This window comes from Siniperca chuatsi, linkage group LG3 (assembly GCF_020085105.1).
Source record: "Siniperca chuatsi isolate FFG_IHB_CAS linkage group LG3, ASM2008510v1, whole genome shotgun sequence".
NCBI lineage: Eukaryota > Metazoa > Chordata > Actinopteri > Centrarchiformes > Sinipercidae > Siniperca > Siniperca chuatsi.
In genome coordinates this window covers 18,003,717-18,016,732 of record NC_058044.1, presented here as the reverse complement: position 1 = coordinate 18,016,732, position 13,016 = coordinate 18,003,717, and the positions used below count along the sequence as shown (strand labels likewise).

General features: G+C 39.9%; 1 protein-coding gene across 6 annotated transcripts in view; it reads right to left on the bottom strand.

The window, feature by feature from the left end:
- The window catches only part of LOC122873493 (microtubule-associated serine/threonine-protein kinase 1-like), a 71,689-nt gene that overhangs the window by 7,657 nt on the left and 51,016 nt on the right, over positions 1-13,016 (bottom strand). For all 6 annotated transcript variants that reach the window (XM_044190239.1, XM_044190240.1, XM_044190242.1 and 3 more), the window contains 11 exons: positions 12,603-12,670; positions 12,304-12,380; positions 10,440-10,648; positions 9,229-9,367; positions 8,141-8,273; positions 6,403-6,568; positions 5,918-6,019; positions 4,537-4,659; positions 4,263-4,372; positions 2,652-2,815; positions 275-519 (listed from right to left, as the gene is read on the bottom strand). In XM_044190239.1, coding sequence (XP_044046174.1) covers positions 275-519; positions 2,652-2,815; positions 4,263-4,372; positions 4,537-4,659; positions 5,918-6,019; positions 6,403-6,568; positions 8,141-8,273; positions 9,229-9,367; positions 10,440-10,648; positions 12,304-12,380; positions 12,603-12,670 — 1,536 coding nt within the window. The remainder of the gene's footprint in view (positions 1-274; positions 520-2,651; positions 2,816-4,262; positions 4,373-4,536; positions 4,660-5,917; positions 6,020-6,402; positions 6,569-8,140; positions 8,274-9,228; positions 9,368-10,439; positions 10,649-12,303; positions 12,381-12,602; positions 12,671-13,016) is intronic.

Sequence of the window (13,016 nt, the reverse complement as noted above, 5' to 3'; positions counted from 1 at the left end):
GGTGGAAATTATATTTTTTTCAGTTTAAAGTAACATTTAGAGGTGTAAATAGCAATGTTAAGAATTGTCCAGCTGCCCACTAACTCAGCAGTAGCCATCTAATAAGGTATTACAGGTTGCTTTTTCACCTCCTCAGCTTTTACCCTCCCTTGCTTTCTCTGTCTGATTTATTCTTTATCACCTTCCCTATTGCCCTCTCGCTTGTTTCCTCTCCTTCTCCCTCTCTACCCTCATAACCTTTCACTACCTCAGAGACTTCCTCCTGCTAACACACCTGCTCCGTTGATCTCTTTCAGACTGTTCCTCTGCTCCAGGAGACTCGGTGAGGGGACACTGGTCCCATCCAGTGAGGTTCCACGGACCTTGATGGGCACCTGGCGAGACAGGAAGTCTGGCTCACCGTCTACGGGTGAGGCAAAACGATGTGTATCCATCAGTGCTGAGAAGCGTCGGCGAGCACCAAGGGGAGGGCTTGCATCCCCGTCCATGTAGAGGGACTCTGAACAAGACAGGCGCTTCCTGCGACAGAAGGACACAGAAACAGTCACATAAGATAATGCAAACATTGTCTTCTCCGTAAGAATCCATTATTCAACAAGACTAAGAGTCTAAAGCCATGCTAGGGGCTCTGTGAGGCTGTACAGTGCTGCTTTGAGCTACATGCTAATGTCAGCATGCTAACATGCTCACAATGACAATGTTAACATGCTGATGTTTAGCAGGTATAATGTTTACCATGTTCACCATCGGAATTTAGCTTGTTAGCATGCTGACATTTGCTAATTAGCAGTAAACACAAAGAACAGATGAGGCTGATGGGAATGTCATTAGTTTTACAGGTATTTGGTCAGAAACCAAAGTATGGGACCAAATTAAATTTTGACCTGATGATGGTGCTAGATAAAAAGTTAGAGGATCACCAAAGTTATTACAATTCATCCTGAAGGGGAACATGAATGTGTGTACCAAATTTCATGGCAATTCATTCAACAGTTGTCAATACATTATACTTAAAACCACACATTTGAACCTCATGGTGGCACTACAAGAAGTCATGGAATCACCAAAGTAAGCAGGATTCATCCTCTGGGGACCATGGATATCTGTGCATAATGGCATGGCAATCCATCCAATAGTTGTTGAGTTATTTCAATCAAGACCAAAGTGGTGGACCACCTAACGGCATTGACATCTGTAGAGCCTTGCCGCTAGCATGGCTAAAAAGATAAGAGGACACACGTGTGTGCATGTGCACATGGGTTATGCAATACACATTCCTGCCAATGGTGTCACACTATTCCACTGATCTACAGGTGACGGTTATGCGCCAAGATATGCTGCAATGTGCCAGCAAAGGCAGGACAGAAGAAGTCTGCATGCTAGTAAACATGGATTTAGACAATGCAAGATTCAATCTTTTAAGTTTGCAAATGTTTTATGAGCAAGGAAATGCATTCAACATGTTTGTTAAAACTCAACGATGCGTGTTAGAGTAGCACTGAATGTAAACATAACTTTTGTTTGTTTACAAGAAAACTCCACAGGGCACCTTTAAATAAAGAAATGAATGGATATAATGAGCTGTAGCCGAAAAGTAATGATAGCTGGTTAGATACTGATAATTCATATTTGATATGTAAGAGGAAAAATCCAATATGTAAGGTAATAGAGGAGCCACCTTTACCTTATCAAATTTTCTAACTATTATGAATGCAGAATGTGTGAATAACTGATTTTATTTTACATATGAATGTAGAGGGATTGAAATCCAGATATATGCATCCTAAAGATTGAGGTGAAATGGAGTTATGAGAAGTAATGAAAATCTGTGTCTGCTGTATGCTCTCAATCAGAAATGTGTCAGTTAATAGAATGTAGTCTGGATCCAGCAGGTTGTAGCCTTTGTAAGCTGATTCAACGCATGACAAGCAGAGCAACAGAGCAGAATTATGTTTATTGAATCTAGATCCCAGGATGAGAGTATTTTTTCATTGAGGTGGGCTAAAAACTAAAAGCCTTCATGCAAGGTAATGAGAGGTGTCTTTCATTTTCAATCCAATATGAATAATCACTATCAGAAAGATGTTGACTATAACAGAAGACGAGCAAAAACATTGTGTCTGCTAATAACTGTAGGTAACAACTTTACTATTGAGGGTACAAATAGCATTAAACCACCTGTATTCAATAGTTAAAAAAAATTACCAGTAATTTTCCTTTTGTGTAACTTAATTGGAAAATTACACACTGGATTTGAGTGAGAGAGGCAGCTACATTTGCATTATTTATCAACAAATCATGAAAAAAAACCCTGACACATCAGAAACATATTGGGTTTCTGTGAGAAACATGTGAACCAGCCATCCAATTCCACTTTTTCCAGTCTTTGTAGAGGTGGCATCTGTTGCCTGTTGCTGACTCAAAGTGAGTGTGAACTCTCACACAAAGTTCTTTTTATATAAGAAGTGTCAAAATTGGTGTCAGTGAGATAGAAAGCAGTTATTCAGGCACACTGGGGTATGTGACAGCTAGGCTGCTGAAAGAGAAAAAACCCTCAGGGAGCCACTTATACAGAACACCCCACCTCAATTATATACATAAATCATGAACATGCCTCTAAAACCCCTCATTCAATGATTCCCACTACTTACATCTCAGGGGACCCAGTCCTCCAGCTCTTGTCTCTCATGCTGAAGCTGCCCAGGCTCTCTCTCTTGGTCACCTTGTCCTCCCGTGGGCCCTTGTGCTCCCGACGGGACACAGAGGTCGTAGCTTTCTGCTCCAGCTGAGACAGATGCTCCATGCTGCTGTATACCTGCAGGGGGACACAGTCAGATCAATAATCATTTGGTCTGTTAGCAGTTATTAACAGCTCTGGTGAAGAGGGTTACAGGTACTGTATGTATTTGTTTACTGCAATAATTTATTTACTGTATTTGTTTCATATATTACATATTTGCTATGTATCAGACTGATACCCTTATAATAAAATATATATAGGGCAACTGTTGTTATGCACTACTTTATATGATGATTTTTCTTAGTTAAGTTCAGATATACTGTATTTAGTGTCCCACAGTAGAAGAGGAAATTCTTTTTGGAGCAAGGTAGATAAAAAACATAAACACAATAAAAACATAATTCAATTAAAGACATTAAAAGTACTGGTGCTATACATACAATTGAGAATACAATAAAATGTTCATAAAAGCAAAGAAAATATTCCTTAGAGGGGAACGCCACTGATTTTAGACATCAAAGTCTGTTTCCAGGTCTTGGGGAGAACAACTGTATATGTGAAAAAAGCCTTTTGTGAACTGGAGAAGCTGACACCAGTGAATTGGCATTTTTGCTTAAAAAATGACTCAAGTGAGTAATTATCAAAATACTTGCTGATTAGTTTTCTATCATCAATTAATCTACTATTCAACTCATCATTGCAGCTCTACATTAATAAATTATAACGAATCAAATACATGTGTGTGTTCCTGATTATGTGTGTGTATTCAGCAGAGGTCTTTGAACACTTGTTATGCTTGAGCAAGGCCACTCAATAGCCCACAACTGTAACTTCAAATACATCTCAAATTTAACCTCAATGAGGAACTTTCGATTTTCTGAAGAGCTCCTTCACGACTTCACAACCCAAACATGAGAGGGATGGACCAGGTGAAAGACAGAGGGAAGACAGAGCAAGTGAGGGAGAGAGGATGGAAGTGGGAGAGTCGAGAAAGAAAGTAAAGACAGCATGAGGTGAGAAAATCCCTCCTGAGAGGAAAAGTGTGACAGGCTGTGAACACACTGGCACACTGAGAGAGAGTCACAGATTAGAATTAAAAGAGGTTAGGCCATGGAAAGACTGGATGTGTAAAATGAAATAACGATGAAAGATTGTATAAGTCATTAAACACACATCTGTAGAAATGTAGAGCAAAATGCATTAAAGGCACATGGGCATCTGAGTGGCTTAAAATAGAAATTGGAGACAAGAAGAATAAGAAGGAATGGTGTTACAACAGTTACAACAGCATAGTAAGACATTCTGAACTCCAGGTAAGAGACCTGAGTCCAGCCTCCAGGTGCTGCTCTCTGTACAGTAAGATCTCATTTTATCTGTCTAAGACTCGTTCCTCATCAAACCCTGTCAAATAATTTCAAGTGACAAAATAACAGGTTGACACAGTGAGAAAAAAAAAGGAAAATGGCAGAGAGGGTAAGAGAGAGATGGAAGAGGAGAGGGCGGCAGACAAGCAAAGTCGGACCTTGCTGAAGCGAGGAGAACAGGAAGAGAACTGTCTGATCTCTACAGGCTCATCGTCATTGGTGTCATCCTCGTCGTACGTATTGATGTGATGATAACGATCCGAGCGGGCTGGCAGGGGAGGGAGAGAGGAGATGAAATATATGAGCTGTCACTTCAACATAAAATGTGCATTTCTGACTGGAAGGGTCTCAGAAAATTATTGTACAACCCATAAACCTAATATTGATGTAGCCGCTGTACTTTACAGACACATAAATCCAGAGGAAACGTACTATCAAAGTAGCTGGTGTCCTCCTCTGACTCCAGGTGAGGGATGAACTCTGCCTTCTGTCTCAGCAAACTGTTCCAGTCCAGCTCTGTGAAGAACGAGTGCTGCTTCACCTCAAACGCTCCACCTGGTGGCAGGGGCACAAACAGCACAACCTGTCAGCCTCATTCAAAATTCAGTGTGGATGGACACTATACTTAAAGGTGCTTCAGTCAATATTTTTATATTAACAGTGGATCACATGATGACCCACAGAGAATCATCACCCCACTTTGTAGTTTCCCTCAGCTCTACGGAGCGTTTTAGCGACTTTCAGCTAATTGTTTTGGTTTTCTGAGCCTTAACGACCGCAACTGTTTTGGTTCACTTTCACCGCTCTCATCAGCATCGTTTTCAAACGCAGCAGGCAGCTATTTCCAGTGAAAATGCTCTAAAAACCCAATGTACGCTACCTGCCCATCACTGAACACCAAAGTCAAAGTTAGCATCTAGCTGGTAAATATAGTAGAGCCCTTAGCTCCTAAAGAGCCAGATATTTCCTTCAGGAGTTGGTGGCTAAAAGGAGAGTGAATAATGGAATACATTCATCAAGTGGCAAGAAACACGACTTCAAATAAATGCTAATGCTGCTCCATGTCTGCTGGATTTGATCTACTGTTTGCTAACATTTTATAAGGTGTTTTTATGTCAATGTTGTGTTTATAGCCTGTTGTGCTGCCCCCCATTGGCCATACAGGTTTAAAAAATAAATAAAAGTCATATACAGTCAATCTACGTTTCAACCCTCACCTTTGGTCATGAGCTTTGTGAAATGACAGAAAGAATGAGATTGCAAATAAAAGCAGCCAAAATGAGTTTCCTCCATAGGGTGACTGGCCTCACCCTTAGAGAGAGGGCAAGGAGCTCAGACATCTGGGGGGAGCTCGGAGTAGAACCGCTGCTCCTTTGTGTCGAAAGGAACCAGTTGAGGTGATTTGGGCATTTGATCTGGATGCCTCCTGGGCGCCACCCTTTGGAGGGTTTCTGGGTAGGACCAAATGGTAGGACAAACCAGGGTGGACCAGGAACAATGCTGGAAGTAATTTATATATATAATCGGGCATGGGAGCTGGAAGGCGTTTCTGGGGAGAGGGACGTCTGGACTACCTTGCTTAGCCTGGTGCTATTGTGACCCGGCCCCGTTAAACAGCAGAAAATGGATGGATGGATAAAGTCGTATTCATGGAATGCTGAGTTCATTTCACAGTGTGACTTAATCGACAGTCTTTTAACATAATGTATGCAAGCCTGAATGCTTTTCATTAATGGCTCTATGCATTCCTAATAGCGACGCAAAATGGGTGCAGATCAGAGCTCCGATATCAAGGAAATGCAAAAGTTAGTACCTGTACCCAACCTCACAAGAGGGTTGGTCTGCAACAGGGCAGAGATGAGGTCCTGTGCATCTGCAGGCAAGGCGTCATCACCTTCTGGCCAAACTATATCATCTAACAGAGACAACAAAGAGAGAGAAAAAGGTCAGCGTAACAAAGAAGAAAGCAATTGCCTCCTATTGAAGTAGTTTTCAAGATGACAAATCATAGGCAAGTCCAAACTACTGCAAATTGCCTGTAATACCTGAATGTCACCGGGGAAAAAAGAAATATTAAACATGGAAGAAAACTATTCTATCTGGAGCAGCATTCAAAATCTTAAGGCTTAAAAACTCTACATACAATTTGTTTTCTACTGTTTTCACTTACTATGAAGAAAGACAATAACCCAGATGAATGAAAACATACTGTACAGCTTTTGTGGTTTGCTTTTGATCACTAAAAATGTGTCTTCAAAAAAACAGTAAAGTAGCGTAAGTTTAATACTATTTTCTTACCTGTGATGACCTGTCCAAACAGCTGCTCCGGAGTGTCTCCAAAGAATGGCACACAGCCCACCAGGAACTCATAGAGGATGATGCCCATGGCCCACCAATCCACCGGTTTTCCATAACCCTGACGAAGAATCACCTCTGGAGCGATGTACTCTGGAGTACCACATACCTGAGCGATGGAGAAAAAGTGGAAGCGAGGGCAGACAGAGGAAGAAAAGAAGGGAATGGAGAGAGAAAGATGGGTTGGAGAACTTAAGTTGTTGGCATCCAGGAAACTCGATGTCATGAAATCCAACTTGTCCAAATTACAGCGCATTCATAATTGGACGTTTTCCTCAAATATTCTTTAAAAGATCCCCTCCAGACATGTTGAGGGCATGTAAAAATGATCTGTGTTGTATAATAATTTGTGTCTGATCTCTGCTCATACTATGGGAGAAAAATACATAGTTCTGCACAGTGAAGGTCAAACATCCAAAGGTAACAATAAGCAAAACACATTTTTGAATTTAGAATTTTCTGTTGTTTTTTTAATTGTCAGTTTATCTAAATCACACCAAAAAAAAACATTTGTCCCACTTACCCTCAGGGGTATCTAGCCACTCTGATAGTTTTGGTTTTATCTGAGATCTCTGTCACTGAGAATTCAAAGCTGAAAGGAGCTGTTTGCACCTTTGCAGATATAGATCCAGTTATTATTATTTAGACTGATGAGTAACTAAAAACAGTACAAACTGTTCACAGAAAGGTCTGTGGACTTTTCAGGTAACTGGGGACGTTTCTGGAATGAGACACTACTGTTGAGCTTTCAAATGTCATTTTTTAATGCTCTAAGCACCAAAAATTACATTTCATTAATTTAATTACTATGGCGGCAGAAGTCTCAGTGGCAGAGATTTCAAAACATCCGAAAATAAAAATGAAATAATTTGCATGGCTCCACCTATGGTGAAGTGGGAAAGAGTTCTTTTCTTTTCTTTGTGATTTGGACAAACCAACCCTTTAATACTTTTACATGTCCCATCACTGATGACATGTTCAAGGTTTCATTCTATTAATCATACATATATGCTGCTCAGGAGATTTGAAACTGAAGAATAAATGTTTGCATGTGTTAGTGTGTCTGTGCGTGTGTGCTGCGCGAGTGTTTACACATGTGCATGCTGTCTTACAGAACAGGCACATCATTATTGAGTGAATGAGAAACAATCTCCTAATCAGAAGCTCCACTAGAAACATAAAAAGCAAAGCCCTGATCTGTTTCATCCGCAGATGTGAGTTGATTACTGGCAGACAAACAGCCTTCCTCCAACCAGAAGAGCTAAAGGACACACGGTCCAATCTGACTGATTATCACTTTAATTTAGAGCATAAACAATAACTATAATTGCAAAATGGGATTGTGATGGAGATGGAGGGCATTAATGAGTCACTCATTCAGACTACACAGGAAGCATTGTAATGCAATGTCTTTATTTGGAGATTACTGATTTTGCCGGATGACTTGGCAGGTTGGCACACATGGCTGGAGAAGACTAAAAGATGCTGTGAATGCCAGTCGCCTGCTCATCCACCATACATCCGATCTTCACTAATTTAGCATTACACACACCTCATTCATACAACTGCTAATTAAATGTATCTGTCTGCAGCATTTCTTCTTTTATAATGTGGTGATAAAGTACTGCAACATGTCCAGAAACCTTCCATACATGCTGCTACAAGGCTACAGGTACTGTACCTGCTTATCCAGGAACTCTCTGGCATCTTTCTCAATGTGTCCCTCATACAGGTTGGTGGTGAGGCTCATTAGACCCATCTTCGACAATCCAAAGTCTGTGAGCTTGATGTGTCCCATGGAGGTGATCAGTAGACTATGGGAAGAGAGAAAACAGGCAGTTTGACTTTTATTAAGTTCAAATTCTGGCACATCCAAAATCCATGTATAATGGAGTATGTGGTTATTTTGAAATTCATGGTCACAGGTTGTCATTTGTTGTTTTCGACTGGATGCCATTCTCAGGGGCGAGGGCTAGAGTGGAGATATGGACACATGAAAGTGATGTGCTGCAGATGAATGCACAGAGCAACTTTTCGTTGAGGCCGTGATGGACAAAGACTGATAATCTTCATCCCTTAAGTATTTTGGTTTAGTTTCTGTCTGCATCCATTTGCTAACCTAAATTAACTGAAACCAACCACTTGAGCGGGGCTGTACTGTAGGTAAGGCCTGCCTCCTTTTCTTGAGTGGCAACCAAGGCATTCAGATATGTTGTGACCTGTAGTAGCTGGTATGGCCATGAGGCTAAGTGGTAATTAAATCTGCCAGACCTACATATAAAATTTTACCAGTACTACCTGAGCTGTGACAGCGACATCAAATTCTTGCAATTTTTCGAATCCTATTTAAATTGAGCTTTATTTTTTTTAGCAATGGTCACTGGTATGTCTTCCTTGACACCAGACAAGAATTTAAAAGCAGCATTAATTGATTTTTAGCCACTTGGGGAAGCAGAACAAACCAAAAACACCAACAATGAACTATTATCACCTTATACACTTGTTATGATGAACTTGTTAGCAAGTCGTGTTTCTGGCCACCTGATTAATGTAAGTCCAATATTTACTCTCCTTTTAGCTCTGTTTTTGGTCTCCACCAACTCCTGAGGAAAATATCTGGCTTTTTAGCAGCTAATTACTCCACTATATTCACCAACTCGTTGCTAACTTTGCAGTTGGGTGATAATTCTCGTCAAGTTTGTCACTACGAGCAACCCCTTTCACATTACACATAGTCATTTAATAGTTAAAAATCATTCATATACTCACTTGTCAGGTTTGAGGTCTCTATGGACAATGCCATAGTTGTGCAGGTATTCCAGAGCTAAAACAGTCTCTGCAAAGTACATCCTCGCCAGCTCCACAGGCAGAGCCCCAATGTTCTTCAGCAAAGTGGCACAATCACCACCTAGGAACACAGAAAGGCCACAAATTATTGTTAAAGTGTGAGTGGATTTATTCTTGCTTGAGAAATGTTGAATGTAAATTGTTCAGACAAATGGTACTGAAGCACAGAAAGTCTGCAGATGTAATTTGATCCTCTGATGAGGCAGAATAGCATCATAATATGTGATTCATAATAATAGTTTTCCTATTTTTGTGACGTACCTGTGCTTATGAATGGGAATAAACATTTTAATTTTTATTTTTCTGTTCTTTTTTTGGCTTGTAATCCACCTTTTGCACCCACTAAACCACGTTACGCAGTGCCATCATACATGAGTCATTCTCGACTACATTCCTGCCTCAGTGAGTCTGTGCACCAACATAAGAGCTGCAGTAACCAGAGCCACGACACTGTCCTGAGCTGCCCTCCAGTAAATTCAGCACAACTGGAGAGAAAGATGAGTAGGGCTGGAGCAGCAGTGTGAATCTTCCCTATTGTTTGACTTTTATGGTCAAGAACCACTGTGGTAGGGAAATAAGAGTCTCACCTGCCCTTCTGGAAATGTAAGTAAGTCTAACTCTACTATATTACTTTTATTTCCCAAATCTAAGCAGACAAAACCATCATTTGCTATTCAGATGTCACTTTTATCCTGAATTAAATAAATGAAGTGCAAAAGCTGAGTAAGCTTACACTTTAAGGTCACCATCACTACAGGCAAAAGTAGTTAAAACTGGTAAGGTCAGGGCCATAGCGCCCAGACAAAAGATTTAAAAGAAACACACAGATTTAAAAGAGTCCTGATTTGGAGAAGATCATCTTATAGAAGTTAGAGAAGTGCAAGGTCAGGAAATAGGGGCGAGGGAGAAAAGGCTTAAGTGTTGCTGTTATTTAACAAACCTGATAGAAACCTGATCCAACTTTCCCTTAGACACCTGACAAAGAAAAAGAAAGGGCAAACGGAACGAGAAAAGACCAAGTCACTCATTCAGAGTGGTCTCAGAAATCATAAACGTCTTTTCAATTTGAGTCCCCTCAGTGTACTAAAAGCCTGCAAGTAGTGTGCCAACAAAACCAAATCCGATTCCCTTACCCTCAACATATTCCATGACCATGCACAGATGTCTCCGTGTTTCAAAGGAGCAGAACATGGAGACGACAAACGGGTTCTCTGCGAAGGTGAGGATGTCCCTCTCTACGAACGCCTGCTCGATCTGGTTCCTTAGGATCAGATTCTGCTTGTTGATCTTCTTCATGGCAAAACGCTGACGTGTCTCCCTGTGGCGCACCAGGTAGACAGCGCTGGAGAGAAGGTGAGATAGAAGAGCCAAGAGTGAAAACTGGAAGGACTGGTGGTGCCAAGATGAGGTATGGAGGAAAGTCAGCTGGGTGAAACAGTGGTGAGATCATTATCAAGTGTATTGTATGGGAATAACTAAGAATAGAAAGGATTTTCATCTGCTTTTAGACATGAATTTCATACAGTGGATATTAAAGTGGATATTAAGACTTAAAAAAATCAGGCACAAAGCCCCAAGCTAGTAACCTCTGAGTTTTTTTAAATTCAGGACCGAATTTTTGAAGCCTACCTCAGAAATATCCTTTTACATGGGCAGATAATGGGGGAATAATGCAGGCTTCATTTCTGATCTACCCAAGCCAGCTGTTGATAAACTGAAAATCTTTTAAAATGCAACAACATGAGGAGGCCACATTTATTGTTTTAAAATCCCTACTGACTGCTTGTTAGTTGTAGAGTACATTTTAAGTTTACGTCATTGGCTTTAAAATCATTCAACAGACTAGTGCCTGAATCCATGTTAAGAAAATGCCTTTTAAAAACGTTTCCCCTCAAAATCCCTTTGGATGTTGGTGCTTTAATTAATCTCTGGGCCAAGATAAAGGACGGGAAAGCTTTTAGTGTCTGTATGAGTTAGTTATTTAGGTTTTATTTCTGTGTCAAGCCAAATAAATGGTCCATCCCACATGGGGTTACAAGACACTACTATATCTCAAACATGAAAAATATAACAAGACGTCCTCCGGTAACACATAAACAAAATCAAAACCCCAAAGAAAACAATCACATCAAATCAATCATAACATTATATACACATCTATATAATTTCAGGTAAAATTTGTATACAGTATGTGCAAATTTTCAAATAATTTGTGCAGCAAATGGCAGAATAAAGAAAAGAAAGTTTAACCTGATAACTGTCTTTTTTCCTCATCTACTAGGCTTTCTTATGGAGCACCCTAAAGGTTAATGTTTTTGAGGACTACTTTTGCATTCCCTCACAATGAATTTTGACTTACCTTGAAATATTTTGCGTTCCCTCGCAATATGTTTTGCGTTACCCATGACCTTTAGGGGGTTCCGTACTTTCTCCAAGTAACAGGCTTGTTTCACATGTAAATAGTGAAGTAAGTCTTTGTGCATTGTCCAAAAATCTGTGTTTATCTACTAAACAATAAATAGCATAGCTCTGAGAATTAGTTGACATTTGACAACAATATTTTACAACATACCTTTTTAGCTATGGTTTAACATACAGTAGTTCAAGAGACATATTGGTGAGTTTTCATTTTTTAGTGTGTTGTGTACGTTACATTACCACTGACTCTACAGAATTCTGTACCAATGTTTTAGACTGGTTTCTTTCACTTTCATTATTATGAAAGTGTTGCAGTAGTAGTAATAGTATTATTATGGTCGTTTTATTCCAGTTTCCACTATTCTGTTGCATCTTTTATTTATCAGTTCTTCATGAAACACTGTATTTGAATCTTGCATGAAAAGCACTATATGATATTAAGCGTGAATTTTGATTGTTGACCTTGGAAACAGTAGTTTGAAAAAATAGGGCCCACTTATGTACTGCTTTTTATATATATATATATATATATAGCTTGATTTGATTTGGCGGTAAATTAGGTTTCCATCCATTGCTTACCCATAAGCTCCGTTGCTGATAAGTTTGATGCTCTGAAAATCTTCTTCACTCGGAGGCTTGATGGCTCTCCCCTTTCCCTGGTGACACATTCAACATTTTAAAATTATATAATAATTATATATAATATAAATAAACACAAAGGCTGTTTAAATGAAATGTTCAAAAGCTCAAATGCCATTGTCTCTTTGATTATTTTGATAGCTGTGTGTGTGTGTGATTGAATGGTGGTGTGTATATGTAGTCATACTGTATGTGAATGCATGTAAACACAGATCGGTATGTGTTTATTTGTTCTTCACCTCTGCTGAGTCATCGGTCTCTGGAGTATGTGGACCCTCACTGTCATAGCTGTCAAGGCTCACGATTTCTGTTGAGAAACGTGTTAGTTAACAAGCGAACCTAGTGTCAAAATGAAAAGAGACAATTTTCCATGTTTAAAACACCAGGCCTCCCACACTGCTGTGAGCAGATAAAAAATTTGCAGCTGCTCAGACATCTTTAACAAAACAGCTATTCAAGTTTCAAAACAGCTAAAGGGTGCGTCAGATCACAGAAAGAAAAACATGAGAGTTAAAATAGCTTCTTCCATTAAATTTTCTTTTCTCCTTCAGCTCTCCCTCCCTCTTACTTTGTACTTCCTCCATCCTTGAGCAGAACTGGCAGCTAATTTTCAGTGTTCTTCCACTCTTGTATGTGACAGCTGCTAGAATGCA